The sequence below is a fragment of the Rutidosis leptorrhynchoides genome, chromosome 4 (assembly GCF_046630445.1).
Source record: "Rutidosis leptorrhynchoides isolate AG116_Rl617_1_P2 chromosome 4, CSIRO_AGI_Rlap_v1, whole genome shotgun sequence".
Classification (NCBI taxonomy): domain Eukaryota; kingdom Viridiplantae; phylum Streptophyta; class Magnoliopsida; order Asterales; family Asteraceae; genus Rutidosis; species Rutidosis leptorrhynchoides.
Window position 1 is genome coordinate 174573726 of NC_092336.1, and position 2667 is coordinate 174576392.

The 2667-nt window shown below is 43.7% G+C and overlaps 1 protein-coding gene across 1 annotated transcript; it reads right to left on the reverse strand.

Moving 5' to 3' along the window:
* Window positions 1-1486: 1486 nt before the first annotated feature.
* Window positions 1487-1831, reverse strand: LOC139841232 (uncharacterized). The gene has a single exon (XM_071831460.1). The coding sequence runs from the start codon at window positions 1829-1831 to the stop codon at window positions 1487-1489; it is 345 nt and encodes a 114-aa protein (XP_071687561.1).
* Between the last annotated feature and the right edge of the window lie 836 nt (window positions 1832-2667).

A 2667-nucleotide genomic window follows, 5' to 3' on the forward strand; every position in this document is an offset into this window, starting at 1 on the left:
ATTTTAGCTCCGTTTCTCTTGATTCTTTTTACATCGTCTTCGTAATTACTTTACCTACAAATTTAATCAAAAAAGTGATTATTTTGCCAACAAAGCTTTGAACTTTATGCTTTTGGGACTCAATATCGGGGGTAAAAACCTGACTTTTTAGCCGATATCACTCTCGCAGCTTTTACCCCTTTTTCTTGTCAACTTTAATTAGGGAAAGTAGAATGTCATGACCCGGGAGTCTATTGCTCGGGATTTGTGAGTGACGCTGAAGGCTGCTTTCGGTGAGTCTGACCGCTCGTAGTCTAAGCTTCCATCTTTCCTGAAAAAGATGCATGGTTTCGTCGTCTATGACGGGGCCACTGGGTTCGTTCTTGTAATGCCTTGTAGCTATCGGTGTGTTTGTACGAACGCACTATCTCGGATTCGACTTTGTTCTTAATCCAGGGATGGCCAGTAAGGTCAGAGTGGATGCCTTTCAGGAGGCTCGTATGGCACAGGTAGCGGTGAATACCTGGTTTAAATATCGTAGGAATTTGTACACCAAGGAGAGTACGACGGTCAACCAGTTTTTAGAATTTAGTTGTGTTGTTCTATCGGGCAGTTACGTTGCATCCAGGGCATGTATCGCGGATGTCAATTATTGTAACAGTTGTCCCGTTGTAGTTTGTGTACTTTTGGTGAGACTTGTAATGAATCATGTATAGCTAATGAAATTTTTGATTTCAAGTATTTTGCATCGATTTTTTTTGAGTTGAACTAGTTCATATCTTCATATGTATGTTTAGAATACATTTGTGTTAGTTTTGGCGTGTATACCGTGCAGTGACGCGTGTTTATGCCATCTACTCATTGGCCGTTTATCAGTATAAACTTGTACCGATGAGGGCTAGACAATCACCTCTTAAGGGGGTACAAAATAACTAGTGTGGGACTTACGTGGATGCCGAAATCCGTCTGCCACTAACTGGTTATTAATATATGAACATCGTTTGTAAATAACGTACTGAACAAGTTATTGTAAATGGTTAAATGCTTTTATTCATTCCTGAAAATGAAAAACATACCTAGATTCTTTATTGAAAAAGATACATAAACATCAAGATAGCCGTAAGTTGAAGTGATCAGTTTCAGTCACGGTATCCATCTAAATTGCAGTGTAGCATTTAGCCACTTTTGTTTCCCTTAGCGGGCGTTCCATCTCGGTTGGAGCTTTCACGACTTTTTGGCCTGGAATGTTTTGGTGCCCGACTAAGGTGTTCATTGTTCCATGGTTGTTGATAAATTGTTCTTCCCACCCCGGCCGATAGCGCCAGCTAGCGCTCCCGCTTCCGGTCTTGTAAGAGTTAGTTGGGCTCTTTTTGTTGGAGTATGATGCTGGAGGGAAGTAACTTAGCCGTTTAAGCACTGACACGCGTTTTTCTTCCAAGATGTGAGGTGTTTTACTCGCTTGTGTTCTTCGTGTGACTTGAGTATTGCGTCTTACCGGGAAAGGCTGTTAGGTCGATTCGACTGTAGCCACACCTTTCCGGGTTGGAAATTTAAGCAAGCCGTGAGTAGTGGAGGTTATGGCGCTAAACTTTCTGAAGAAGTTTCTTCCCAAGATCACATTCGTAGCGGTCACAGATTTGACAACATAAAAGTCAATGACCTCACTACGGAGGTAGGGCTGTGTGCCTACCGTCACCGTTGCTTTGAGTCTTCCTATAGGTTCTTCAGTAGAGCTCGCAAATCCAGAGATAATGGCGTTGGAGTGTCTCATTTTTCTACCGACATATTTTGGGAGTTGGGAAAGGCAATGGGCGTACAAGACATCAACCTCACTCCCGGTGTCAGTGTACATTTCCTGGACACGAAAGCCGTCTATCAGGCCGTCAATCACCACAGTTTCTTCCCGAGCGTATCGTGTCGGTAACCTAGGGAATGTGATTGTCGCGTCTCTCTAGGGGTCGAGCTCATCTTTTCCGATACTAATAATTTTGATTACAACTTTATCTTTTGCCTTCTCACATTTCTTACCGTCTTCATTCTGCCAACTGAATGTTTTGTTGGGGTCGGCCTTCTTGAACTTCCGTCCTGACAACCAGTGATTGAGTTCACCTGCTTTGATTTTGGCGATGATTTTGCGTATCAACGCCTTGCATTCATCGGTGTCGTGGCCGTTGTCTTCGTGGAACTCACAATACTTGTCTAACTTTTGACCGTCACGTTTTTCCAGTGGTGCCGGAGGGGTAAACTTTGCCTTTACGGGTTCTGTTACTAGTATTTCCCTGGGAGTTTTGGATAGGCTGTCGATTAGGGACCCCTTATCATATGGTCTTCGGCTACTCTTATCATGCATGTGGCTGTCATGGCTTTTGCCATGACTGTTGTGGTCTTTATGATGTCTTTCGTTGCACTTGCTGCTGTCATGACAGTGCCTGATGTCGCTTCTTCTTTCCTCTTCTCTTTTCTTTTCGTCCCGGTGATACCCGGCTTGTCTTTTCCTTCTAGAGTGTTGGTAATGCCTCGTTGCCATCACTGCGTCTGCGAATGTACTTGGGATGTTCCACCGGAGTTCAGAGACGAGTGACGGGTGTGCATCTTTATCCAGGCATGTTATGAATCCAGAAATCTGTTGTGTTTCCGGGAGTCCTGGTATTTTTTGACACTCCAGCATATACCTTGTAATGAAGCTTT

What these genes read in the sequence shown, in the direction of transcription:
- LOC139841232 (XM_071831460.1), bottom strand. Translation starts at nt 1,831, where the DNA reads ATGTACACTGACACCGGGAGTGAGGTTGATGTCTTGTACGCCCATTGC.